Raw genomic sequence first — 26338 nt, 5'->3', positions numbered from 1 at the left:
CCTTGCGCACGAGTGCTCGCGCATTTGTGAAACCAGACATCTCGCGTTGCCTTTAGAAATTATCAGGCAAGGCAAGGCAGCTTTATTTGTATAGCACATTTCAGCAACAGGGCAATTCAAAGTGCCTTACACAAAAATCAGTTAAACAGATAAAACACAAGTAAAAACAGTTAAAAATCATAAGCATTAAAAACCGGTAAAACACATCGGCAGTGAATTTGAACATTTATTGTTTTTTTTCTACTTTGTACAGACTATGGTTTGAACACATATGAAAACACAATATTTTTTTCATCTTTCAACGAATCGTGTGTATTGATGATAAATTATTTCAGCGTAATAATAATGGTATAATAACTTTATTTTTTTAAGCACCTTTAGAAACAATAGTTTACCAAGTGCTTTGACTGTGTGTTGCAGCATACTGTATCACCACCCGTTTTTAATCATTTAACCACCAATTTTCTTAAAAGTCTACAATCTTTAATCTATATGGCAAGAAACCCCGTAAATATGCTATTGTACACAGGGTAAATTCTTATTTTGACAAGTCTGATCAATCCACGTGCAGTAACTATTTATAGTCGCTAGATGGCAGTAATTACTCGACTGAGCAGAAGGGGGGCATTGTCCCTCTGACACCCTTTAGAGCTTACAGTTTTTTTCGATTGCTATACGACAGTGGGCACAACTGGAGTCACATATGTGCAAAACTCTAAATATAATCTGCCCAGCAGCTGTTCGTGTGGACCAAACTCTAGTTCGAGTTTCATTTCTTTTAACACAGATTTCAAAACTCTACAAACTTATCCCATGGCATAACTCTGATATTTATACTATTTGTGCAACTGCAACACAGAGTTTCCCTCCGGGGATCAATAAAGTATTTCCGATTCTGATTCTGATGAACCACAATGTGCACAACACTGCATTAACAGCATTTTGTTCAAATGCTAACACACTGCTGTCACAACTGCAACCACACATTCAAGACAACAATAACAGTATTATTATCATATTAGTAACACTAATGATTGCAATTTTAGCTGAAAGCCTAAGCAGGTGTCTTGTTTTAGACTAGTTAGTGAACATATACGGTTTATATATAGAGAAAGCTCAGAAAGCCTTTTTTTTGTGTACAAACACCAAATAACATTGAAACAATTATACACGGTACCGTTTGAGAGAAACAGGTAAAAGAGCAAAGAAACCAATATGTCCAGGTCAGATGTCTGAGGTTACATACACAGCTATAAAAAAAAGTGAAAACACTCTATCTTCACTAGAGTAAAACTGCGTTCTTACTGTTTTTATAGAAAGCAATGGAGATGAAAGCAATGGAAACACCACATTCATTTGTATTTAGAGAGGATGCAGACATCCAGTGTGATGAAGGAAACTAGCTGCATGGTGCTGGAGAGAGGCAGGATTAGTCAAACCATTCTTTGTTGCTGTACCTTTAGTTTTTTTTATGAAAAACCTTCCAAAGACAGTTAGTAAACCCAAAAGTCATGATTCGTGTTTCTAATCACTTGTTGACCAGCTACCACTATACTACCAGTTAATCTTTCAACTTATTTTATGGATGTATTATGTATTTAAATGTATATATTTATACTGTTTTTGTAATGTTTTTACTTTTTATATATTTTTTCTGTTTTCATAAGGAAGATTTTGTCCTCCTTTTATCCTCCTCACCACTATGAGAGACTATCCAAAAACAGTTGGTAAACCACTGAAATTACCTTGAAATAATGACGCTTTCTTTATACCTTGTGATAAACCCGGAAGTCATGATTTGCGGAAGTAAACAACTTGCAGACTGATCAATAAAAAAAAACAAAAAACACTTTTCATATTTTTAGGCTGGTAGTCGTGACATTTACACCGCAATGTTTTGTTGTCCTTGTAGCTAACAAACTGAATGACGGCTTAGAGGTGATTTATTTAGTCCATCGACCTTTGACCACATAGAGGGATGGGTGTGTCCCATATGTCCGGACTCTCTTGGCAAAGCACACCGGAAGGGAGGAGTGTCTGTCTGTCTGTCTGTCTGTCTAACGTCGGGGATGCTTGTAATGGACGAGCTAGCTCACCAGGGAAGGCGTGTATACCTTAACTGAAAGAAAACCCAAACAAGTAGCAATCAGCGGAATCGCTGTGTCGCCTAGCTAGTTCACTGGACCTACAAGGAATTTCGATATGATTTTTGTTAAACTAATTGTCATGTTTTGCTGCCTACGAGGTATTACAGGTAAGTTTGCAACTGAGTAACACGGAAAGGAAAGTGTTCAGTGGTCGTCAGTAGAGCTAGCGCTAATAGAATCAGGCAGTTGTACTCTGGCTGCTAGCTCGTTGGCTAATGTTAATGGCAACTAACTAATGTTTGGGGGTGCTAACCGGTGTTTCCTCGTTAGAGTGCGTACCTTGGCCAGTTAGCCAGCAGCCCGTATTGGTTGGTATCAAGTTAACTATGTTTGGGTGATAACATTACAGGTTGAGCGACGTTACTTCCAGAGAAAACCAGACATTCACATTACGGTGCTACCGTACATCAAACAAACCATTGACGTATTATATTAACTTCAAACAGACTATGTGAATGGCGAGGATGTGCTATAAGTTATAGCACATCCTCGCCATTGTGATCGTTATAGTATAACGTTAGCTAGCTAGCTAACACACTTGGAAGTTACAGAAATGTTGTCAGTTGTTAAAATAATTTCAAAACAACAAACGCTAGTTTAACATTAAGTTTATCTGCGATGGCAAATAAATGACAACTTACGAGTATCTGAGCTTTAACGTAGAAATATGATATGCTGCGCTGCTGCAATGTTTGGAAGCCAGAAACAGCTCCGTGAGCTAAATGAAACCATAACTTTGAAGACCCTAACATAAGTTTATTTGGTCCAAAATGGAATCACACAACTTTTATTAAATTACTCCCACTGTGCTTTAATTTATGTTATTTAACCTGAACATAGTATCACTCCACCGAGACGATTAAGATAAAATGCTTCATGATATTTTTTTTAAACTTCATATCCAGATTTTATAGTTATACAACCTAAAGTCCTTATTAAAACGGACACAAACGGATATTTGGAAGACTGGCAGAACCCCAACCTTCCGTTTATACATTAATGGTCACGCTTCACATTATAGTCTTAATTAAACATCGGTGAATGTAAACTTGATCACTTTTTGCAGAAAGGTTCTAAGATGTTAGAGGCAACACCATCCTTGTGTTCTCACTGTATATATAGATAGTTATTTTGTAGTAGTTCTAGTTAAATTGTGAGCTTTAGATGAGAAAGCCTTTTCTTTACTTTTACCTTAGGCCTACATCTTTCCATTCATAGACCTGACAAATGTATCAGTGCTTCAGCTGCACCAAGGGGCCATGTGCACAAACACAATGAAAAATAGTTTATACAGTATATTATCAAGAGATAGGAAAGGTGGGACAGAGATGTATTGATCTGAACCTAATTACTTAATTCCAGTACTCTACACTCGCCAAAAATGTATGATCAAAGTGACGCATACTGTAAAGCCATTACATTTCTGAGTAAGTAAGTGTTTCAAGTAAACCAGGTTGTCTCACTTATGACACAACTTCTGTTACTTGGCCTGCCTACAGTGATGGTACGTTGCAGAGAATTTTATTGAGTAATGTAGCATGGAATTTAATAAACCAAGGGGTTCTGTATTGGACAATCTCAGTCAGACTTTATGCTTGAAGGTAACAACCAACCCTCTCACTGATTTTTTTTTCTTTTCTTTCCCCAGTAAAAGGGTTATTTTTCCAGTACTGTGTGATACACAAGATGACGACATTGAGACATTTGGCTTGCCTTGAGCTGTGGGGTGTTTGATGTGTTGTGTTAGCCGGCCTGCCATCACCCAGCATGCATAGTAATGCGAGGCTCAGATCAGTTTTGATTCATGCCACCCCCACTGTTCTTGTCAGTGGTTTCCTCTCTGTCAGGAATTGCACTTCACAGTTTCTCTTGAGGCTGAAACGATTGCACTGAAATCACGTTGACATAGCTTTTACAGTGAAATCCACTGCCATATTTTTCTCAGCTTTTGTTGTTTGTCCAAACATTTCAGCCATTAGCCCTTAGCCCTTGTGTTGTCCCCCGGGGCAAAAACGGACAAATATTTGACATTTTCAAACGTTTTTCAGACATTTTTTTGTAGTTTTCACTAACACCACCTTACTACCACTAGTTTTACAGTACGTTTTGGAATTCATGTTCAACAACCCTCATTTAAGTCATTCAATATTTAAGTTAAAAAAAGCATAAATTATGAATTGTTTTGACTAATAGTTAAGATGAGTACTGATGAGTTTTGTCAAGAATGAAATTGATGAGTTTTGTCAAGAATGAAATTGATCAATTGTATTTTCAAAGAGTGTTGTATGGAATCCAATCCATTTTTTTGTGGTAATTTGGTTAAAAAGAAACTATATTTCAGATATAGACACTTTTTAAAGGGGTCAATTTGACCCAAGGACAACAGGAGGGTTAATGTAATGAAAGTAATGTGTTAAGGCCTAAAAAAAGTAGGATTGTTAAGTCTGGTTGTTATTTTGTAAATATTCTTTTCAGTACAGTATTAACCAAGGGTGCCTAAGAATGAGGGGTGAGTTTAACAGCAATCAATATTAAATAATAAAGTATTTTTTTTCAAAATATTTCTTTAATCCATTTTGATGGGTGTTTACTCAATATGTTGCAATTGCAATTAATTATTTATCAGTTCATTAAATAATTACACAGAACAAATGGATTCTATCAGTGATATATTTTTTAAGACAATATTTGTCATTTTGAAAAATGTTTCAAACAGGACTACTTTTTATATGTAATGTGTGAGTTTTGACTTCACAGATCTGCTTGACTTGCTAATAATCCTCTTAATGTAGATTTTGTTGTTTTCCAGTGTTAGCTTCTGCATTAAAAGACGTGACTTGTGACAGTAACCTTGGGAGTTCTACTTCCGCAGTACATTGCTGGAGCATGGTCTGGCTACACCGCTTACCTATCTGGGATATGAAAAAACACTTTTGTTTGTATTTCTTCAAACCAATCACAACCGCCAGGGCGGCGCTAAGCCCCAGGCAAACAGCCATGCATCTGGCACAGACAATACATTAAAACAACACAACTGACTCAGTAGTCAAATGTTTGGTTGTCTTTCAGCAGGTATTTCACCATTCTATTAAATGTTTTTTCCAATTGGTAAATAATACCAAAAATGTGTCCCTATCACTGAAAAACATGATTGGCTGATGGTGGTCTGCTTTGCAGTTGCCACCCACTGCTCCCTTAGTGGCCAATCTCCTTGTATTTGTTTTTGTCATAAAAAGACAGAGTACAGCTGGAGCTAGATTATTGCGTATTTAAAAGTAAAGCTATAAAAAAAGATATCAAAAATTTCAAAGCTTGTATTTCTGTACAATCAAACAGTGGTGCCACATTGATGGTTTCCGATCCATTATTTCCAGTGCCTGTTTGTAAAATGATATGATTGGTTTGACTGTTGTCTGGGAGGCTTGGCCCCATGCAGTAGCACAGTAGGATAGATGAGAGAGTATCATGGCATGAAAAACAGTAAAGCTGCCTTGACAGGTATGTGATGCCCTATCATTCTGAAACAGTTCAGGTTTGTACAGATAGTCTTACAGAGTTTGTTAATGTGTTTATTGAATTTGAGTTGGGAATCCAGAATAATACCTACACATTTAGATTCCTCAACTTCCTCTATGGCCTCTTGGTCTATTTTGATAGTACGCTTGGCTTTCCCTCTTATAGAGAAGCACATATTAAAAGATGGAACACAGAGAAAAGGTTATTTAGATGCCTGACAAGTTGTTACTGGCCATGTACAGCCACTCCCTGCTTGGGCTGTTGGAACTGCCGCCCACCAAGAGCCAGGGTCTGTCCCAGGTTTCTGCCTGTAAAAAGGTAGTTTTTCCTAGCCACTGTTGCACAAAAGGCTTGCTCTTGGGGGGGGGGGGGGGGGTCTTTGTACAATACAGAGTGAGGTCTAGACCTACTATATGATTGTTGGGTCTTTGTAAAATATGGAGTGTGAGTGTACTATACTGTGTAGTGTCCTGAGATAACTCCTGTTGTGATTTGACACTATAAATACAATTGAATTAAATTGACTTCCCACCACATGGTAGCCCTATAGTAAATGGACAAAAAGGTTAACAAATACAGGCAATATGGAACACTTATCCCTCTTGGCCTGTTGGCGTCTCTAAGCAATGTGTCTTTTTCTGTTATTTTTCTTTCTTTACAAAAGGTTAGAGCTGAGTGTCAGTCCTAGCACTTTAAATGGAGGCCTTGCTAATGAACTAATTTCCAAAGGATGCTTTTGTAGTAGGTCACAACAGAACATTTCCTATCATGACCCAGAACTTCAGATATTTAGTTAGAAGCATTCTGTGTTGCTGTAGGAGTGAAAATTAGCCTTTAAATAGCCTGCAGCCAATTCAGTCACTGTTCTTGCACAATGACATAAAGTAATACTGAAACAGGACCACGGTCACCTGATATGCATCATGTGCTCCTCATTTGCGCTTTAAAATGACTTTCTTTGTCTTTGTGCATATAACAAAGAAATAGTCAGTATGAAAGCCTGCTGGATTACCTCTGTGGTATCACATCAATAAGCTGAATAAGCCTGTTAAGCACGTCTCGTGAGTGTGACAGCTTTGTATGATAGCTGGCCACTATAAGAGCTTCATCCATGTTTTACTAACCTCCCTTCATAGGATTTTTTCATAAAAGACGGTTGACATTTCACAGTGCATGTGCATGTGCAATGCCTTCTTATTGCAGTTATTCCAGTATGGTTGTTTTGCTGTGGATTGCATAATGTGTTCTTTAGAAAAAGAGCTCAATGCGGAAATATATGCTTTGAACGGAATGTGTTAGCACTTTTCTTAGTCCATTAGTTGCTAACTAGTCTCGCTTTGCCAGACCCTGCTCCGAAGTGCGCTGAAGCAGAGACTGGCTACTCCACATAGAATTTGGGGATAGGAGGAAAGCATGCTCTGGTTTAATGGGATTTCTTTAAACCAATAACAGTCATCATGGGCGGTGCTAAACTCCGCACAGAGCTGCTGCAAAATGGCCGTGCGAGAGAAAACTCAGATTGGACAGAAAGACTAGCTAGCTGTCTCAATTTACCATGCAGAGATTTGAGGAGCAGTAAACTATAGTGCTCATAAATCCACCGAATCCCAACACAAAGAAAGCAGAAGGAAACGGAAAATACGTGCATCCGGTGGAATTTCCTGCAGCACCGAAGCAATCCCGGAATGCAAAGGAAACCCTAGTTGTTTTTTTAACCAGATTAAACAATGATTCACCAAATGATCAAAACATGAAGTGACTATTTTAACGGTTATGTCAGTCACATTCTATATAAAATAGATGAATACTAAGACTAATAACCAAGAATCATAGTAACATATGAAAGCGAAATGTTGCCCTTGCAGCAAATGTTTAACAAATGTTGATGAGCCACTGAACTCTCTTTCAGGTCAGTTTGGGAACCCGTTGGATAAATATATTCGTCATTATGAGGGTTTATCATATGACACAGAAGCCCTGCACAACAGTCACCAGAGAGCCAAGAGGGCCCTCTCTCCTCAAGACAGGACTGTGCACCTGGACTTCCATGCACATGGAAGGTCAGTTTAAACACACACACTCACTCACTCACTCACTCACTCACTCACTCACTCACTCACTCACTCCTCTCTCTCTCTCTCTCTCTCTCCTCTCTCTCTTCTCTATCTCTCTTCTCTCTCCTCTCTTCTCTCTACTCTCTCTCTCTCTCTCTCTCTCCTCTCTCTCTTCTTCTTTCTGTCTTCTCACTTTAACCTCATACTGTGCTGCATGAATTTTAAATTTTTTGTGCTTGCCCTATGCACTTTAGTTGTTAACACATGCTGTAATCATTTTGTTGATTAGACCTACAAATAAATACATTTTTACTTTAATTTAAAAACAATATTAAGTAGCATTGGTTTAAATTATATCTCATAATTTCAATATCTTTTATACCTGGTATAAGAGATACCTGCCAGTGCCACTATGGTGCAGGCTTCTCTGAGAGACCATTGTGGCCACTTAAATTTCTGAAAAGACCAGACTAATCACAAACTGTAATCAAATCCTTCCCGTTTTTCCCTCGGACAGTGAAGTCCCCTTGTATTCTAAACCACCTCATTCTGAATCTTTTTTTAATAGTAGTAATAATAAAAATAATAATAATAATCTTTATTTGTAGAGCACTTTTCAAAAACAAGTTACAAAGTGCTTTAACAAGTGTAAAGACAATAATATCCAAGAGACAATAATACAAAAAGATAAAAGCATGAAAACACTGAAAAGACTAAAATACAGATACATATAAAATTAGTAAAATACAATAAAATAAAAGGGATAAAATAAAGTCGAATAAGATCGGGAAAGGCTCTCCTATAAAAGTATGTTTTAAGAAGGGACTTAAAAGAGTTCACTGACTCGGCTGACCTGATTTCCTCGGGCAGGCTGGTCCAGAGCCTCGGGGCCCTGACAGCAAACGCTCTGTCCCCTTTAGTTTTCAGTCGAGACTCTGGAACAGATAGCAGACCTCTGCCCGAGGATCTCAAGGTGCGTGCTGGTGTATATGGGACTAAAAGGTCAGAAATATAACCAGGCGAGAGGCCATGAAGAGCTTTAAAAGTGATCAATAAAATTTTAAAGTCAATTCTAAAACATACTGGGAACCAAATTACATGTAATTCAAGATGAGTCCTTGTCAAGTTGTCTGATTACAGTGGTGCCATCCCTGTTTTGGAAACTGACTATTTTAGGCAGTAACACCGTTTAGATGTTCTTAAATTTGTATCGGTTCTCATCACTTGGTATAAACTAAAGTGATTAGAGGTGCAACGATGAATCGATTAATAATAATAATACATTTTATTTAACAGCGCCTTTCTAAGCACTCAAGGTTGCTTTACAGACAATAATAGACAGATACAGGGAACAGAAAAGTGTAAACAGTTATGAAAAATGGTTTTTTTTTTGTATTTACAAACAAGCAAGCTGGAACAGGTGGGTTTTGAGTCTAGTTTTGAACAGGGGGAGAGAGTCGAGATTGCGGAGGTCAGGTGGGAGTGAGTTCCAGAGCTGGGGAGCAGAGCGGCTGAAGGCTCTGTTTCCCATGGCGACAAGTCAAGCTGGGGGTACAGTGAGGTGGATAGAGGAGGAGGATCTGAGGGAGCGGGAGGGGCCGGCGATGTGAAGGAGTTCAGATAGATATGGAGGAGCAAGGTTATGGATGGCTTTGAAAGTATGCAGAAGGATTTTAAATTGTATTCTGAATTGAACTGGAAGCCAATGGAGCTGCTGAAGGACCGGGGTTATATGATGAAAAGAGGGGGTTCTGGTGATGACACGAGCTGCTTAGTGTGTTAGTGTGTGATTAGTTGTCAACTATTAACTATTAACATAATCCATTATTGGTTTGAGCCTTTTTTTTTTTATTAAACAAGACATTTGAGGACGTCATCTTAGGCTTTGGGAAACACTGATCCAATTTTTTTTGACATTTTTATAGATCAAACAACTAATTGATTAATTGAGAAAATGATCGACAGATTAATCGACTATGAAAATAATCGTTAGTTGCCACCCTAAAAGTGATAGTGGGCTGCAGCAGATTGTGTGTGAGTAAAGCATTTGGAATAAATGAAATAGTTGTTGTTCAGAGACCTAGCCGGTGATTTTGTTTTCTAGATATGTCTTTGTGAGTCTGTGGGTTTCATTTCTACAAAGTAAAGAAGAAGAACATTTTAACTTGCATTTCTGAGTCAAAAAAGTTTAGATGCTGCATGGATCCAATGATATGGCTTAAATACAATTATTAGGTCCATTGAGTTCAAAGATATGCTACAACTCCAAGGATACATTGAGTCATGCTAGCCTTTTTCTTACTAGACCCCAGTTTCAGCCTGCATAGTGGCTCAACACATGGCATAGAAAATGTGGTCTAGCTGGCTTCCCTTGACTCACTCAGTTTGTTTTACCTGCAGCCTTTAATTTGCACATGAATATCAGCTCTTTACTATCTCCACCACCCTGCACACAGTAAAGAACCATTTGTCTGTTTCATCCTCATGCCTATCTGCATTGCTCTGGTGCTTTTTTAAATTTTTTCCATGTTAAGGAGCGAAACAATTTACCTCAGCAAAACTGTTTTTCAGCAAGCTCACCCTCCTTTCCTCTTCGCTTGTCTGTTGTGGGTTATCAAGGCTCTGTCAAACAGATCCTTTTCCTGTGTTTTTGTGCTCTTTTTTTAATCTTTGGCCTGGGAGAGACTGCTGGCACTGCCTGTATTGGTGGGGTAACCACGGCGTCGTACAGCATCATCATTTGTCCACTGTAGTCTCTAAAGAGGACATAAACAATTTTGTGGAGGGAGTCAAATTAGAGATAGTTTGTGGTATAATGCAGAATCTTGGCCAAATGGACCTTCAGTGTATTTACTATAAACAAACTCTCATGGGTGCTCTAAGTAAGCAGAGGAATGAGTAGGGTATTGCACCAACCAAGGTATGTCAAGAGCAGGCCAGATATTTTCAATGTAGAGTACTGAAGTCCAGTTCACTGAGCAGGATAAGAGTAAAAAAAAAAAAGAGATTTATGAGCAGTTAAGACAACATGTATGAAGACAGAATAATGAAGAAGTGTCAAACTATTACAACTTACATAATAATATAATAACCCTCTGGCTGTTACATGACATCTATGACAAATATTTGGATTTTCATTGATGTATGTTGACATTGACCGGGAGGGAAAGGAGGAAGTTTAGCTTTGCATTAATGGCTCCAGCTATGAATGGTCAAGTTCTCTGCAGCATTAGAAAGGTGGACTCAAGCACAGGCAGCAAGCCAGTAGCATAGTCTTGGAACAAATATCACCTGTGTGTTTTTAATTGTGTCAGAGAGACTTTGTCATATGTTGTGTTGACTGATATCATGTTGTTAGGGCTGCAAGATATGAGAAAAATATGTGACATACTAATATCGCGATAACAATATTACTTGCGAAAAAATATAAAAAAACTTATGCTAAAGTATACTCAGTTCTGCTGATTTCAGTATTCTTCTAAAATACAACAATTTGCTTCTTGAATTTAAAACAAACAAAAGTAAATTATTGCAAAACATTCTTTTTATTAAAAAAAATTGAAAAAAACAAAAATTTTTTTGTGTTTTTGGTAATATGTTGAGCCTTTTTCCCAAATTTATTTTGTTTTTCCCGTTAGCTTTACTACCTCACTAAATTTAAACTGGTTTCCCAAGTGTGTCACCCGGTAACCCACAGACTGCCCCTTTTCCCCCTCTACCCCAAGGCGGACTGTGTGGCACTATAAGGTTTGTTGTAAAAAGAAAAAGCTTTTTTTTTTGGCCAATAAAATGATTTTGGGGTTTTGGAAATCAGGTGAGGAAACAAGGCAGGGCAGACGTTGTCTCTGTGAAGGGTTTTTTAAACAAAGAGAGGTGCCAAAAAAAAGGGCAACACGCCCTTTATACAATCCCTGGGGGAAGGGACACAAATAAATTTTTCCTTTTAGTGCCCCCTTTCCAGGAAAGATCTTTTGTGAGATGTTTTTTAAACCTCTTTTGAAAACTACGATTTAAAAACATTTGAAATTAAAAGAGTAGTTGAAAACCCAAATTGTTCTTTAAAGGGGCCTTACCGATAACTAAATTTTAGTTTAAGGAAAGGGAAACCCAAATATTTAGAAAAAAAATTGGTTTCCTTTTCACTGAAAATGAAATATTTAAGTAAAATTAAAGTTTTTGCAATTTTTTAAAAAACTCCAACACAAAATTTTTTTTAATTGCTTTGACTGTGATTTAACGAAATAACAGTAAAAAAAGCCCAGTCATATACATTGGTCTAAAAAGGAAAAACATCACATTTAAAGGGTTGACTAAAAAGAGGAATAAAAAATCATTTTTGGGAAAATTTTTTATACCTAAAAAAAAAAATGAGGTAAAACCCCAAACCTAAGGACCCCAAATTTTCTTTGTGAATGAAAAAAAATTTTGGGAAATAAATAAATTTTCTTTTTAAAAATCCCGGGGTCAAAAGTATACAAAACCCCTATAAAAAATTTTCCCATGAGGCAGGCGGATTTTTTTTATTAAAAGGCCCGTTTTTCCCTGGTTTCAGGTATTATGAACCTGTTTAAATTTCCCTTTGGGCCTTTAAAATTTAAAAATGCCCCCCCATCCTCACATACTTTCACCAGGGCTTAGGGGTGGGCATGGGTATTTCTATAAATCATCTTCAATGCAAATCAAACCAGGTATTATTTCAACTGAAAAAAAACCCAAATCCCAATCTCTAAGCATGGTGAAGGTATGTGATGATTTTGGGGCTTTTTTAATTAAAGCCAAGGGAACTTTACAGGTGCATAATATCCTAAATCCGGGAAAATAACGGGCCCTTTAAATAAAATTTTCCTGCCTTTGGGGGAATTTTAAACATGGGGGTAAATCTTATAAACCCCTTTTTTTAAATAAAAACTTTTATTTATTTACAATAGTTATTCAGCACAAAAAAAATTTGGTGCCCTTTAAAGGTTGGATTTTACCTCTTTTTTTAATTTTAGGTATTAAAAAAAATTTCCCAAAAATGTTTTTTTTTATTCCTCTTTTTGGGCCAATTTAAATGTGTTGTAAATTTTTGGGGAGCCCCAATGTAGTGTTTTGGGTTGGGACATTTGGGTTCAAAACCAGGTGAGTGAACCCAAAGAGAGGGCCTGACACAGCTGTAGAGGCAAAAATAGTGCATTGTTAATTAAATTTAATTTATCATTATCAGGCAAGTCAAATGCTAAACAGATTTTCTGAAAATGACAGGGTGAATTTGAAAGCTTGATAGTGTTTAGGGGCCCCATTGCTCTCTAATGTGTTCCCTAGTTTTAGTTATTTGGGGTTTTAAACACAAACTAATTTAAATGGGGAAAACCGTTTTGCTTCCCAAAGTGGGGACAGTCCAAAACACAAAGGATATATGGTTATAAAACGTGAAGTATGTTTATATTTAAGACGTATAATATTGTTTTAAATATACATATTCTGCATATAGTGTAAATATTTGCCTTTTTGTAGGCATACCATTGAACGTGGCTTTAAGGCACGTTTTTTTAGTGGTGATTTTCTGACAAAATTTATGACTGGCAATTTCTTTAGTCCCGTAAAGTTCGCATTTTTTAATATGTCCCAAAAATTTATCGGTCAGGGTGCTTTTTGTGAGATGACAAACGCGGGCTTCATTTCCCCCGGGCCTTTTCCCCATGTTTGTTCCCAAACCCTTTTTTTTGTCCAGGTTTTTGGCTCAGGACAGTGATTTTTCTTTTTTTTTGTTACCATTTGGCCTGATTATAATTTATTATTTTTTTAAATGTCCCGTGATTTCTTGATTTTGGGGGGTGGTAAAGTTAAAATTCTTTCCCTTTTATATATTTAATCCATTATCTCATTTATATTCTTACTTATATGTTTTGCATTCCCTCTGATCCATTGTGAAAGGCTAAGCTGTATGATGTAGTGTTATGTAGTAGACCATCGCTAGCTATGACTGCTGTGCAGCTGTGATTATGACTACAGCCATGGGATGATATGTCTTTGGCTGTTGCTGTGATTGTAGCTGTAGCCATTGCTGTGGCTAGGCTGTAGTGGTTATATATATATATATATATATAGTGGGGCTCGAAAGTTTGGGCACCCCAGGTAAAAATCTGTATTAATGTGCATAAAGAAGCCAAGAAAAGATGGAAAAATCTCCAAAGGGCATCAAATGACAGATTAGACATTCGTATAACATGTCACAAAGCGTTAGATTTTATTTTCATCATTTACACTTTCAAAATAACAGAAAAAAAAAAGGTGTCTGCAAAAGAGTTTATACCTTGTACTGCCCCCTTTGGCAAGTATCACAGCTTGGAAACGCTTCTTGTAGCCAGCCAAGAGTCTTTCAATTCTTGTTTGAGGTATCTTCGCCCATTCTTCCTTACAAAAGTCTTCCAGTTCTTTGAGATTTCTGGGCTGTCTGTCACGCACTGCTCTTTTAAGGTCTATCCACAGATTTTCAGTTATGTTGAGGTAAGGAGATTGTGAAGGCCATGGCAAAACCTTCAGTTTACGCCTCTTGATGTAATCCACCATGGATTTTGAGGTGTGTTGATGGATCATTATCCATTTGTAGAAGCCATCCTCTCTTTAACTTCAGCTTTTTCACAGATGGCATCAAGATAGCGTCCAAAATTTGCTGAAATTTTATTGAATCCATCTTTCCTTCTACTCGTGATATGTTCCCTTTGCCACTGGCTACAATACAACCCCAAAGCATGATTGATCCACCCCCAGGCTTAACAGTTGGACAGAGGTTCTTTTTAATTCTGTGCCTATTCTTCTACAAATGTATCTTTGCTCATTCCGGCCAAAAAGTTCTATTTTAACCACAGAACTTGTTTCCACAATGCATCAGGCTTGTCTATATGTTCATTCGCAAACTTCAAAGATTTTTGTGGTGAGGACGTAGAAGAGGTTTTCTTCTGATGACTCTTCCATGAAGATCATATCTGTAAAAGTATCTCTTTATAGTTGAATGGTGTACAACAACTCCAGTGTCTGCCAGGTCTTTCTGGATGATCGTGCAGTCAAACGTGGGTTTGAACTTGCTTTTCTCACAATCTTGCGAGCTGTTCTGTCTGATATTTTTCTTGGTCTTCCAGATCTTGCTTTAACTTCCACTGTTCCTGATGACTGCCATTTCTTATTTACATTCCGAAAAGAGAGGGTATTGGCATCTAAAAAAAAAAACTTTGCTATCTTCTTATAGCCTTCTTCTGCTTTGTGAGCGTCAACTTTTTATTAGTTCAGTTTTCTAGACAACTGCTTAGAAGAACCCATGGTGCTGATTGTTGGGCCAAGGTCAGATGAGTCTGGGCATTTAAAAGCTTAAGATTGACATCACCTGGTTTTTCCAGACGATGATTGAGAACAATCCATGACCCTGTCAGGTCTCAGCTTTCCAAAGGGGGCGGTGCATGCTATAAACTCTGCAAGGTGCCCAAACTTTTGCAGATGCCATTTTTTAGTTTTCTGTTATTTGTGTAAATGTAAAATCTATTTTTGTGGCATATTATTCAAATGTCATTTGATGCCTTTTGGAGATTTTATTCACATTAATAGAAAATAGAATTTTTACCTGGGGTGCCCAAACCTGTGTGTGTGTGTGTGTGTGTGTGTGTGTGTGTGTGTGTGTATATGTATATGTATGTTATATAGTATATATGTATGTATTTTATATATATATATATATATATATGTGTATATATATGTATATGTGTATATATATATATATATATTGTATATATGTATATATGTATATATGTATATGTATATATATATGTGTATATATTATGTATATATGTATATGAATATAATGTTTTATAGTGTTATATTTTATGATATATGTATATATTTATGTGTGTTTTATATATGGTTTTATATATATAATTGTATATATATATGTTATATGCCATATATATAGGTACACTGTATCTGTTAATATAATTGTGCATCAATATGGGAATAGTATATTTGATGTAGTAATGTAGATATCTCCTCACCGGCACTTAAATATTGAGGTACCCGTGTCCAACGCGTCTGTAACATTAATTTTAAGCAGCAATCACATGGCGGCAACTCAGTGATTTAGCATGTAGACATGGTCAAAAAAGAATTCCCGCAGTTTTAAACCGAGCATAGTATGGGGGAAAAAAGGTGATTTGAGTGCTTTGAACTGGCATATTGTTGGGGCCCAAAGGCCGGGCGAGTATTTCAGAACTGTAATCTTTTTTTTCACGCACACCATCTCTAGGGTTTTCAGAGAAAGGTCGAAAAAGAAAAACCCAGTGGGCGGATTCGTGGGCGAAAGCCCTTTTTGGGCCCGAGGTCAGAGGGGATGGCCAGACTGGTTTGAGTGATAGAAGGGCAACATACTCAAATAACCCCCCTTTTAAACCAAGGGGGCAAAAGCATTCCCGAACGCACGTCGTCCAAATTTGAGGCAATGGGCTCAGCGCAAAGACCACATCGGGTTCCACTCCTTTCAGCAAGAAGGAACTGAGACTACAATTTGACAAGCCATCAAATTGGACAAAAGAAAATGGAAAAAAATTTTCCCGGGTTTATGGGCTCGATTTCGGGTGCGAAAGCGGGGGAGGGGCAATTTGGGGTCTACAAAATGAAAGCAGGATCCATCCTCCTTGATCAACTTTTTGGGGGGTGGTGGTGTCTGGGTGGGGAATATTTTCTTGGCAACCCCTTTTGGGTTGTACCCAATTGACATCTTGCAAGCCACAGCCCACCTATATTTTGCTGCCAGTCCATCCCTTTTTGACCCAAAAGTACCCAAATTTTGATGGTCTTCACAGGAAATGCGCCATGTCTAAAGCTGGAATCATCACAGACTGGTTTCTTGAACATGACAATGGGGTTCGCTGTACTCAATGGCCTCCAAGTCACCGATTCAATCCAATAGAGCATCTTTGGGATGTGTGGAAAGGGAGATTCGCATCAGGATGTGCAGCCCACAAATCTGCGGCAACTGTGTGATGCCATCATGTCACATGGGCCAAACTCCCGAGAATGCTTCCAGCACCTTGTTGAATCTATGCCCAAAATTGAGGCATTCTGAAGGCAAAAGGGGTCCAACCCGTTACTACATGGGGGACCTAATAAGTGGCCGGTGAGTGTATATATATGTATATATATATGTTAAAATATGTATATGTATATATATATGTATATATGGGATGTATATATATATGTATATAGTTATGTATGTATATATATGTTTTATTATATGTATATATCATTATGTATATATATGTGTATATATATATATATGTAAATATTTTGTTAATAATATTATGTATATATATGGGGGTTGTATATTATATGTATTAATGTATTTATATATATTGGTTATATATTGTATGTATATAATGTTATGTATTTATGTATTATATGTTTTTTATGTATTGGGGGTTTTAATTTTGTATGTATATTTGTATATGTATCTATATGTGTATATATATATATGTAATATATATTTGTGGGGTTATATTAAAATATTTATATTTATTTATATATATATGTATTACATATATATATTACAATATGTAAATAGTATGTATGTATATATATATATATGTATGTATATATATATTGTATTATATATATATCTGTATATATTTTTTATATAATATGTTGTTATGTATGTATATATTTTATGTTGTATATGTATGTATTATTATGTATATTAATATTGTGTATATTTTTATGTGTATTGATCGTTTTTTGGGATTCCCCGCTGCCATGGTGCCTTTGATGGGAAATTGATGAAGTTTGGGTCCTTCATTGAAGACTGAAATGGGTGTGCCAGGATGAATAACAACAGTGGATTTATACTGAACTATTGCCAGATGATCTCTGTGTTACAATACTGACTTCAATGTTGGTCATATTGAAGTCTCTGTTTTTGTTCAAAATTTGTTTCTTCTTTTTTTCTTTCTGTTGCTTTCTCTTGGCTTCAGTTGAAATCTTCGTCTGACAGAAGATTCCCAGTTCCAATGACAGATTTTGATAACATCAATATAGTAATTTACTTAGTTACAGAAACATATTATGCACTTTTTTTTCCTTAGTACACCTGCTTCTGCGAAAACATCGGTTTAAGTTGACCTTAATGGTGTGCCATGTCCTGAGCTGCTTTGAGGGAAATAACCCCATACATTCGGTCTGTTTGCCACACAAACCTTACTTGGGCATTCACTGATTTTACATAAAGGCTAGTTTACTTGTCATGGGGAGTGCTACTCAGCCTGTGAAAACAGTCATATGATGTCCTCTGTGGCTTTGGAGGAAGCTTTCCAAAATCTGAAAAAATAACCTTGTTGATGACATTACATTATCTTATGTTGGGCTTTGAGAGAAAATGTCTAACAGATAGCTTATGTTACCAACTGGAGGAGTTTCAATGACATGGGCCTTTACCATGCAACAAAATGTACTATTGGTTGTGGGAAATGAAGGACTCAGTGTTTTGTAGCTTGACCTAGTCTGGCTATCACCAGACCAAGACAAGCTCACTAGAGTTGAGTTGAGCATTGGTCTGGGGAGTCTGCTCTGTATTTTCTATGCTTAAGAGGTGTGACCAACGGGCATATTTCAAATGACTCTGTATGCAGTTGGGTAGTCCTTTAACCACCAGACTAACGATCCGGGTGATGTAGAAGCGACAGCGGCATCAGCGAGTTTCTGCGCTTCCGTGGCGTTCTGCGGCCGCTATGTTGAATGTAAAAAAAGAAGCTGCTTGGTCACTTTGATATCATCATCGTAATAAACACACCAATAACGCGGTAGATAAGTCAGTTTGTGATTGGTTCCCGAAAAATTGTGAACTGAAGAAGGAGATTTAAACGTGCAGGTTTCCAGGCCGAGCTGGAGGGCGAAATCAAATTGCCGGCAGAGTGGATGGGCTTTACCCAGTCAAAGCTTGACCCATACTATGGATTAAAAACAATACATAAATGATTAAAAACATGGACTGTGACTACACTTGTATGCTTCTTAAAAAATGTATTCCTGCCTATCAATGCCTGATCTCAGGTTATATGAGGCTACAACCTGCCAATTAAAGGACATGTATTAAAAGAGCTGCAGACCACTTAAAAACGTTTAGACAGTTGACCGGTCATTAAAAAATGTCCCTGAAATGGGTTTTGTCTTTTTGCGAATAGTGCTAATGTCAGAAAACAAAAATGGTGCAATCCATAAAGGATTCAGTATGAGGTAGCGATGTGAACACAATTTAAATCCTCTGGAGGTAGCTTCACAACTTGGGACCAAGCCATGTGTACTAAAGAGAGTCCTGGTGAAGAATATTCTTCTGAAGTACTCCCTACAATGCCTCAGGTTTCTGGGAAGCTAACGCCTCATGTGCACCTCATGTGATGCTCGTCTTTTTGTCTTTGACATCATGGTTAATGACCTATTTTTTTTTATTTTTTTTTTATAAAGAAGTAAAGCTTTGCACTAATTTTCATGTGCTTTCCCTCATGACACAATTATTCTAACTCACTGAACACAGCAATACTGAGCAACAACCAGCAGTATTGTGAAACTCAGTGAAATTGTTTGAAAGATGCTGCTTTTTCCACTAAATTCCTTGTGTGCTGTCTCAGCTTTCCAGTGTGTGTCATGCTTTTATATAAAAACATTTATGGTGAGAACATGACATTAACACTACCAGGGTTAAAGCTGCAGTAGGGAGTTCTGAGAAAACATGGACTTAGCCTAAAAATTTGAACAAGCACACCTTACAGGTCCCTCCCCCTTGCTCTCTGCTGCGCCACAGCTCCTCCCCACAGCGGGGCCTGCCGTGAACGCGCAGGCTAGTAAGCAGTGCCACCGATGCTTTCCACATCCTCATGGAAGCTGCGTGAAGCTGACACCCCACCCACGTCAAAAAATTCAGCAAATAGTCTGAATGGTTAGTGCTCCGTTTGTGCAGGTTTGTGCCGTTAAAATTTTCGTTTGTGCAGTTTTGGTTTCTGAGAACAAAAAAAACAACAAAAAAACAAAAGCTGCACAAACGACAGGTTTAACTGCACAAACCTGCACAAACGGAGCACTAACGAACTAGCCCACTTTGGTTTGTTTTGGAGCGATATGGGGGGATGGTGACGTCATCGGCCAAAATTATAACTTTTAATATCTCAAAGACGAAAGCTGCACAAACGAAAATTTCAACGCACAAACCTGCACAAACGGAGCACTAACGAACTAGCCCACTTTGGTTTGTTTTGGAGCAATATGGGGGATGGTGAACTCTAGATGGAGCTAAAAAATAATTTTTAAATACTCAGAAACCAAAACTGCACAAACGAAAATTTAACGGCACAAACCTGCACAACGGAGCACTAACCATTCAGACTATTTGCTGAATTTTTTGACGTGGGTGGGGTGTCAGCTTCACGCAGCTCTCGAACGGCGGTACGCCTGTGCGGGGGAGGGATATGAGCAGCGCGTACACGTGGTGATTGACACTGCTAAGACAGTCCTCCTCGCTCTGATTGGCTGTTTTTGACTGGGAGCGGTGTATTTCTGCAAGTGGCAGCAGGAGCACAGAGAGGAGCCACAGGAGCTTGATTTTTTCACAGATTATCTGTCTCATATTCTACTGTCAGGACATAGTGACAGTTTTAACAAATATGTAAAAAATACATTTTTACAAAAGTTACCTACTGAAGCTTTAAGGGTGTGTCAAAGTACAACATAGCACTTGATGTTTAATGCTAATTACACATTTTCTCCTATTCATCTCTTTAGACATTTTAACTTGCGGATGAAGAGAGATACAACTCTATTTTCCCCAGATCTCATCATTGAGGTATCAGGAGAGGTGGAACCTATTGATACATCACATATTTACAGTGGAGAAATCTTTGGTGAGTCCAGCTGTCTCCACACACCACATCCTGGGGGGAAGTGCAGTTTTTTTCCTAAGGAAATGTCTCTAATATAATCACAGTGCTTTTATTTTTTTGCATAATTTTTCTTTGTATCATCCCAACACAATCCCTTATATCATCTCGTTAGTAACTTCTCAAACAACTGAGGAGACAATGTTTCCATCTACAGCATTATTGAATATTGTATGTGTTAGAGGAAAAGGTAGTTTTTGCCCAGTATTTATCACATCACAAACGAATACACACAGCACATTTTATTTTTACTTTTATTTTTTATCCAGAATTTCTGCTCTTAATCCCTTCCCTTCCCGGACATCTGCCTGTCTCCAGCAGAGTTTAAATGAACAAGAGAAATTTTGTCTGTCCGGTTTTGATCAGTGTTTGTGTAACAAAGGGAAATGGGACCTAAAGTATTTTTCAGATCAGATGTGTTTCATTGTTTATTGGGTTTGGAAGGATTTTACTTAACAGAAAAATACTGTTTTGACTGCCCCTACTCATTCTCATTCTCTTTGTGCTTCAGGGGAAAAGGGCACTCTGACCCATGGCTCCGTGGTTGATGGCCGCTTTGAGGGCTTCATTAAAACCCACCAAGGAGTATACTATGTTGAACCCTCGGAGAGATACCTAAAGAACAAGAATGTGCCCTTCCACTCTGTCATCTATCACGAGGATGATATCAGTGAGTACCTGCCATTGCACTTGCTTCACTGAAAGACACAATGTGGTCTAAACCACACCTGTCGGGAACGACGCAACTCCCTTGCCTTTAGATATGCTGCAAACATGTGACTTGTTAGTTGTAGTACAAGTACTTTTAAATTGTAACCTTTTTGAAATGCATTAGTGTAGGAGTGTGTTGGCTTAAGATTTTTACCTGACTTGTTCTATGCTGTTAAATTAATGGTATATTAAAAGAAAAATAAGGTTGGACAGAAGGTTATGTTTAATGGGCTGGTATCAGCAGGATTTGGCTCTAGGTCTTGGGCAACGGACAAGTTGTTCCAGTGTTTATACTGGAAGCAGTATTGGAGCATGATACAGCAAAGATATAATTCATATTTGTAAATGTCAGACTACAACCAACTGATAGATGCTCAGACAGGCAAAGTATGGTTGTGGGTAAACACAATCCAGCAACTTGAGAGTCAGCTCAAAGAATTGCATTTAGCAGACGGGCAGTAAGTCTGATATGAACCCCGCCCGGGTTTTGGGCTGGTTGATTCACTGCACTCTCTCTAAAGTCAAACCCTCTAGAAAAAGAAAAAAATATGTTAGTTTTTCTTTTATAACTTGGGTCATTAATTCCAGCTTTTTATATTCAATTCGCATTTGGCAAGATTTGTCTGCTTATCACTGCTGATTACGGGTGGAATGTAGTGCACACTTACTTGTTTGTAATTATTAAATGAACACATTCCTACCATCCCACATGCACCTTAATGCACAGTGACAGCAGGGTTTTATGGTGACCCCTCCTCCATCTACACATTACATTTATATCCTAGTAAACTGAAAACAACAGCCGAAAAAGTCATTCATTTATTCACATAAAGACCTATTCTCTACACCTCAGCTTTAAAATAAATATTCAGCTCTTTAAGATGCTTGAAAAGCTACCTAACTTTAGACTATTTTAAAGAGCTAATATTATGCTTTTCCCCTTTTTCTTTATTGTGTTAAATATCTTTTTATGCATGTTATAGGTTTATAAAAGAGAAAAAGACACCCCAAATGCACTTACTATCTCCAACAGAAAACACTGTTCACAAACCTCTCCAAACTGCTTTATTGTAGTCCAGCCTTTATTTTTGTGACAAACGTGCGTCACTTTGTAACACACGTTATAATGCTTGCCTAGCTGCTAGCGTGGCACGCCCTCATACTCTGCTTCTGACTAGGTAATAGTCCTTACCTAGGTACTGCACATGTGCGACTCCCAACAAAGATGGAATAGAAGTGAGATGCCTCTCTCGGTAGTTAAAACGAAGAGCTCAACACCCAGGGTGAAAAGAGGAGCTGCAGCAATGTGCAGTACAACAAAAGTATAGTGTTTTAAAAAAAAATAATAAACCGCATAAACCTATTCTGATATAACCTAAATACAATTTATGAATCTACAAAATGAGCATAATATGTGCACTTTAAGATATGTAATTCTTAAACCAACTGTGAAATCTTGTTTTCTAGGAGTCTCTGTGGTATTTGGTATCTGTACAAAAAGACAGAGGAATGATGGTCCTCACTTCTGACTCTTGGCTTTTTTTCTTTCTTTTTTTTTTTTTTACTTCTGTCCAAATTGCGAGGGCCTTTTGATGAGCAGTTGAATGAGACGGCATTCACTCTAGGGACAAAGAAGGCTTTCTCTGAAGAAATTGAAAACACATTGTGAGAGGTTGAATGTGTTGTCTCCAGTCAGTTCAGTAACCACACAGGACTGTTCTTCTCACTGTGTGACCGACAACAGTTGCAAGACATTTAGACCGATGTTCTGCACCACTATTATTGGGATTCTAAGTTTTGCAAATACGAGCTGCTCAGAATTCAAGTGACACATTAGTTTACGTTTAAATTGAAACTAGTGGGATACTGTGTTTTCAAGGCCAATACTGATTATTGGTAGTTAATGAAACCAATAACCAATATTTGGAACCAATATGCATTTACATTGTTGAAATAGGGCTTGTCACGGTCTCCCCTAGCTGTAGATAGGTGGGCCAATGCATTTTTTTGTCTCAGTGCGTGTATTGTTTTAGCCTGGTGCAACACCGGCATTACTTAAGTAGCACACTTTAATAAACTTTATTGTTATTGTTCAAATAAAATGCCAATACATATCTACAAACTGCCAAAAAATGGCCTGATAATCGGTCTATCCCTCATTTAAACCCACATCATCAGAACACATTTTTATTAACAGTCCCTTAAAATGATATAAAACACACTATCATTGTTTATTATTGTTCAATTAATTTGGAGTTTTGGCTGCTGACCCTCAATAAGCTTAATATACTGCATGGCACATTAAATAAACATGATCTATTCCTCGTCATTAGCTGTTTGTTCATACCTCCTTTATCTGAAATAACCTTTGTAGAGATGTAGGGAAACCTTGAATCATACTTTCTTTGACAGGGGATTGCCATATGGGTGTGGCCAGTGGTGAACTGTGTTGTGGTTACCAGCAGAGGTGGTGATTGTATATTGAGAGACTGATCCCACCTTGTTTTTGTGATCCAGTGAAGACAGCTGCTGAAGCCAGATGGTCTTGTTCTAGTGGGACACATATTCATATGTTGTTGCTGAAATGTGTATTGTTTAAATGAAAAAAAAAGCTGTGACTTTGTACACTGTGTGCCATCTGGGTAGGAACACAGTAGAGATTGTATATGTTTAAAAATACTGTGAGAATTCCCCTAGTAGTCTGTTAATGTAACACGGCAGACTTGTTTGACATTTGTTGATCTGAACTGGTTGGACCAAAAGACATTCTATTCATATTGTACACAGTTAGTGTGAAGCCCCAACCCATTTGCCCTTAAAAATGCAATGCAGTGTATGTACTAGCTTGGAGAAAACGATGTTACACAACAGTTGTTAATTGGAAAAAGGCTGGATTGAACAGAAAAGCAATGTTTTCAGTTAGTAGAGGCAGATCAATACCTTTTTCTGTTCAGAGAGGAGGAAGAGTGGAAGGTAACATCCGTATTTGGATTTTAAAGAGAAAAGTGATATTGCTCAAGCTTTTTGTTCATTGCAACTACTCTTACACCCTGAGTCACTCTGATTTACCTTCTACAGTCCACCACACATGGTTCTAAAGAGGCCCATGATGCAGTGTAAGCCATCCGCTTCCTTTATCTCTTCCCTATCTGCCAGATTATCCTCATAAATATGGCTCAGAGGGCGGCTGCGCTGACCACTCTGTGCTTGAGAGGATGAAGAAGTACCAGGCATCTGGAGTAGAGGAGCCGCTCAAAGTGAGTGCATGCATCACAACAAAGCACCCTCCCCCCTCCTTTCAGCTCATAATTAAGCACACAGATGGACAAGGCTCATGGGATTAAAAAGATCTTACCTCATATGGAACCTACCTTACACCAAAATTAAGAGCATGCGTATATTTTTAGTACCAGTGTACACGCCTTTCATCTAACACCTGATTATTTGCAATGTTGAAGCCAGACAACTTTTTAAATGCACAATGTTTTTGTGACTCCATCTCCCTTACATTTGATCCTGATGGTCGTTTTTTTGTACAGAGGGTGAACAGTGTGATGGAGGAGGAGGAGGAGAGCTCCCAAGGTCCTGTTATTCTGAGGAGAAAGAGGGCAGCAGCAAAAGAGAAAAACACTTGCCAGCTCTTCATCCAGACTGACCACCTCTTCTTCAAATACTATGGCACAAGAGAGGCTGTCATTGCCCAGGTAAGCACACAGTGTGTACACATTTAAGTCTGGAGGCCTTTTGCTGGCACCCAGGGTGCAAAATTAACTTTATTGTCCACCAGCCAAATGGCTAGGTAATGTTTAAATTTTTCAAGGCACGCAGTAGATTATTGGTGTTTTTTTTGGGCTGGTGTTTGAAGCAGATCTACCAGCCACTTGGATATTTTACCAACATTTTTCTGGTCAGGTGGTAATTTTGTAACCTGCTGGTATCAAATTCAAGAATTTCTTAAAGATCTAATTAGCAGACGTGTCACAGAGTTACACTTTTTGTCAGAAATGGCAGCGTCTGGAAATGTGACAAAGCTAAGTGTCATACCCATAAATGCATGATATTTTGCTTTTTCTACTGCTGCATAGTCCTTACTCCACTTTCACTTCACCTTCACTTTCTTTTCAGATCTCCAGCCATGTAAAGGCTATTGACTCGATTTACCAGGCCACAGACTTCCTGGGCATCCGAAACATTAGCTTCATGGTAAAAAGGATCAGGGTGAGTTGAATCTCAGTACTTCAGAATCAGTTTATACAACAGCTGACCTCAAAGGAATCAATATAAGTAAAGAAGTCCATTAACCAATTTTCTTAGCAGTGAACATTGTGCGGAGTTGTCCAGGGTGTGAGTTGCTGGGCCCCTGGTTGAGCGTCGTGGCGTTGGAGTTCAGCCTGATGGACGAGAGGGTTGCCTCCCTACGCCTGTGGGTGGGGGGGTACTCTGACTGTTGTTTGTGTTAGTTCTACTGGGGGACTTCAACGTACACGTGGGCAATGATGGAGATAAATGAAGAGGCGTGATTGGGAGGAATGGCCTCCCTGATCTAAGAGAGGTTGTCTGTTATTGGACTTCTTCCGACAGACTTTCAACTCACGCTTCTTGCGGAGCTTTTGTGCATCCTGTGGAGGCTGGAGGCATTGAACCTAAGTGGACAATTTTAAAAGTTTCTATTGTAAAGCTGCGGGGGAGGGTTTGGTTTTAGGTCCCCAAAGGAGGGGGGAAAAACCACGAACCCCTGGGGACCCCGGGGGGTTTAGGGAAGCCTTCAAACCCACCAAATGCAACCCGGAGGGATCCAGAGGCAGTTTGCAATGCCCAAAAGGGGCCCTAAGGGCTGCAGCCTTGCTTAAAAAAGGAAAAAAGCAGCAGGTGGGAAAAGAATTTTGGAAAGACATAAAGGGAAGGACTTCGGTCGGCAAAAAGGGTGCTTTTGAAAAACCTCAGGGGGGGGGAAGTGGGGAACCAC

The 26338-nt window shown here is 38.2% G+C and overlaps 1 protein-coding gene across 1 annotated transcript in view; it reads left to right on the top strand.

The window, feature by feature from the left end:
- Positions 1-1873: 1873 nt before the first annotated feature.
- The window catches only part of adam10a (ADAM metallopeptidase domain 10a), a 33820-nt gene continuing 9355 nt past the window's right edge, over positions 1874-26338 (top strand). The window contains 7 exon segments of the mRNA XM_032519873.1: positions 1874-2254; positions 7573-7723; positions 20507-20625; positions 21173-21331; positions 24529-24629; positions 24912-25076; positions 25498-25589. Coding sequence (XP_032375764.1) covers positions 2203-2254; positions 7573-7723; positions 20507-20625; positions 21173-21331; positions 24529-24629; positions 24912-25076; positions 25498-25589 — 839 coding nt within the window. The 5' untranslated portion in view covers positions 1874-2202.

This window comes from Etheostoma spectabile, chromosome 1, assembly GCF_008692095.1.
Source record: "Etheostoma spectabile isolate EspeVRDwgs_2016 chromosome 1, UIUC_Espe_1.0, whole genome shotgun sequence".
In the NCBI taxonomy this organism is placed as follows: domain Eukaryota; kingdom Metazoa; phylum Chordata; class Actinopteri; order Perciformes; family Percidae; genus Etheostoma; species Etheostoma spectabile.
This window is presented reverse-complemented; position numbering and strand designations above follow the sequence as displayed.